The sequence below is a fragment of the Chrysochloris asiatica genome, unplaced genomic scaffold (assembly GCF_000296735.1).
Source record: "Chrysochloris asiatica unplaced genomic scaffold, ChrAsi1.0 scaffold00058, whole genome shotgun sequence".
Lineage (NCBI taxonomy): Eukaryota > Metazoa > Chordata > Mammalia > Afrosoricida > Chrysochloridae > Chrysochloris > Chrysochloris asiatica.
The window spans coordinates 10,934,483-10,936,282 of record NW_006408576.1 but is presented as its reverse complement, the minus strand read 5'-3'; the positions used below and the strand labels follow the sequence as shown (position 1 = coordinate 10,936,282).

At 39.1% G+C, this 1,800-nt stretch overlaps 1 protein-coding gene across 1 annotated transcript; it reads left to right on the top strand.

Moving 5' to 3' along the window:
• The first annotated feature begins 810 nt into the window (after positions 1-810).
• On the top strand, positions 811-1,252 carry LOC102814973 (protein canopy homolog 1-like). The gene is made up of 2 exons (XM_006864001.1): positions 811-877; positions 960-1,252. The coding sequence occupies exons 1-2, from the start codon at positions 811-813 to the stop codon at positions 1,250-1,252; spliced, it is 360 nt and encodes a 119-aa protein (XP_006864063.1).
• Positions 1,253-1,800: the final 548 nt, after the last annotated feature.

Here is a 1,800-nt window from a genome sequence, read left to right as displayed (position 1 = left end):
GGTATAACAATCTTATGATTCAATAGTGAGTAATTGTTATCATGACTAATTGTGTCTGTCATAATTGTAAAGATAGAAGTTGTATTACAAAAACAGGGGAGTAGTTCATCTTACAGTCCAGAAACAAAGGAACCTAGGGCCATCAAGGGAGAAGAGCACAAGCGGAATGCGGAACTTTATCCAGAGAAGCAGTGACGCCAGAGATAAAGGCAGAGATGGAGACATGGAGAGAGGGAGTGGCTTAGGACTCTAGATTCACTGGAAGAGAGGGAGGCCAAGAGACAGACTTGCAGAATGTACCCTTTGGTGGTGTAAATTACTATATATGCCTGAGTGTTTTAAAAAACAAAGAGCTAAAGTGAATATAGAAATACCTTTAACTGATGGTACTTGGAGGGGATTGTAATCATTGTGATGAAACAAGTTGTATGATTTGTTGAATGTAAAACTGATGATCTACCCTGTAAACTTTCAATCAATCCACAATAAAAACCTAAATTAAATAAATAAATAAAAAGAAAGCAAAAATATTCACAACTGGGACAATAAACTACCTCATAATGAATGGGAAAAAGATTGAAGTCAATGATTTCATTTTACTTTAACCCACAATCAAAGCACATGGAAACTACAGCCAAGGCATCAAGCAACTTATTGCATTAGGTAAATCTGCTGCACAAGACCTCTTTAAAGTATTCAAGAGCAAAGATGGACTGTTTCTCACCTCTCTCCATTTCCGATGCAAAATCACTACCTCATTATCTACCCAGGGAGCATGTTTTGTGTCTTGGTTAGCAATGCAAGGCCCTGATGGACGAAGTGGAGTATGAAGACACCAAAGGCTTGGCAGAAGAAGACCAAGGTGGCCTCCTCCTGAGTAAATCCTGATGGGACACAGGAGAAGAGAAAGATTCCCTTAGCTCAGTCGAAGGCATTCTTAACAGACCTTTTGGATAAAGTATGTGAGCGGATTAATGACTACAAACTTGAAGAAGACCCTGTAACTAAAGAGAGAACTTTTGAGAGATTTGCTCCAAGGAAAGGAGACAATATATACACAGAATTTAAACAATTCCATTTTTATTCTGATGCTTACAGACCTTTGAAATTCACATGTGAAACGATAACAGAAGAGTATGAAGATGAAATATTCTTACTTATGGCCCAAGAAGTAGATGATCTAACTGACAAGCTGTGCAGTGAAAAATCAGATCTTTGTGAACCTTCTTCCACTAACCACACTGAACTCTAGGGATGACTGCTACTAGTTACAGAGAGGAGTAAAACCACCTCCCACAAGGTCAAAATCTGCATGTTATGTTTCCATAAGAAATTGTATGCTTTTTGTTCATACCACATTTGTCTAATGCAAATCTTGTTTTTTGGGCTCATGACAAACTTATTCTTATTGTAGGTAAAATTGAAGAGTTCAATAAACTTTTAAATTACCCTTGCAGGATTTGATATAAATAAACTTGGCAATAAAGCATTTCATTCAGTAGTAGAAAAAAAGGTGAAGGCATTTGATAAAGAAATAAGGACTCAGTAAAAGACACCATACATTCTCCAGGAACAAGTTGTTCTTGTTGCTAGGTGCCATCGAGTCAGTACCGACCCATAGGGACCTTATGCACAGCAGAACGAAACACTGCCCGATCCTGGGCCAACCTCACTACTGTTGCCATGCTTGAGTCCATCAATGCTGCCACTTGGCCAACCCATCTCATTGGGGGTCTTCCTCTTCTTCTCTGTCCCTCCACCTTACCAAACATGATATCCTTCTCCAGCGACTGGTCCCTC

Coding starts and splice junctions, on each gene's coding strand:
- LOC102814973 (XM_006864001.1), top strand. CDS start 811: ATGGACGAAGTGGAGTATGAAGACACCAAAGGCTTGGCAGAAGAAGAC. Junction 878..959: donor CCAAGGTGGCCTCCTCCTGA/GTAAATCCTGAT, acceptor TTTTGGATAAAG/TATGTGAGCGGATTAATGAC.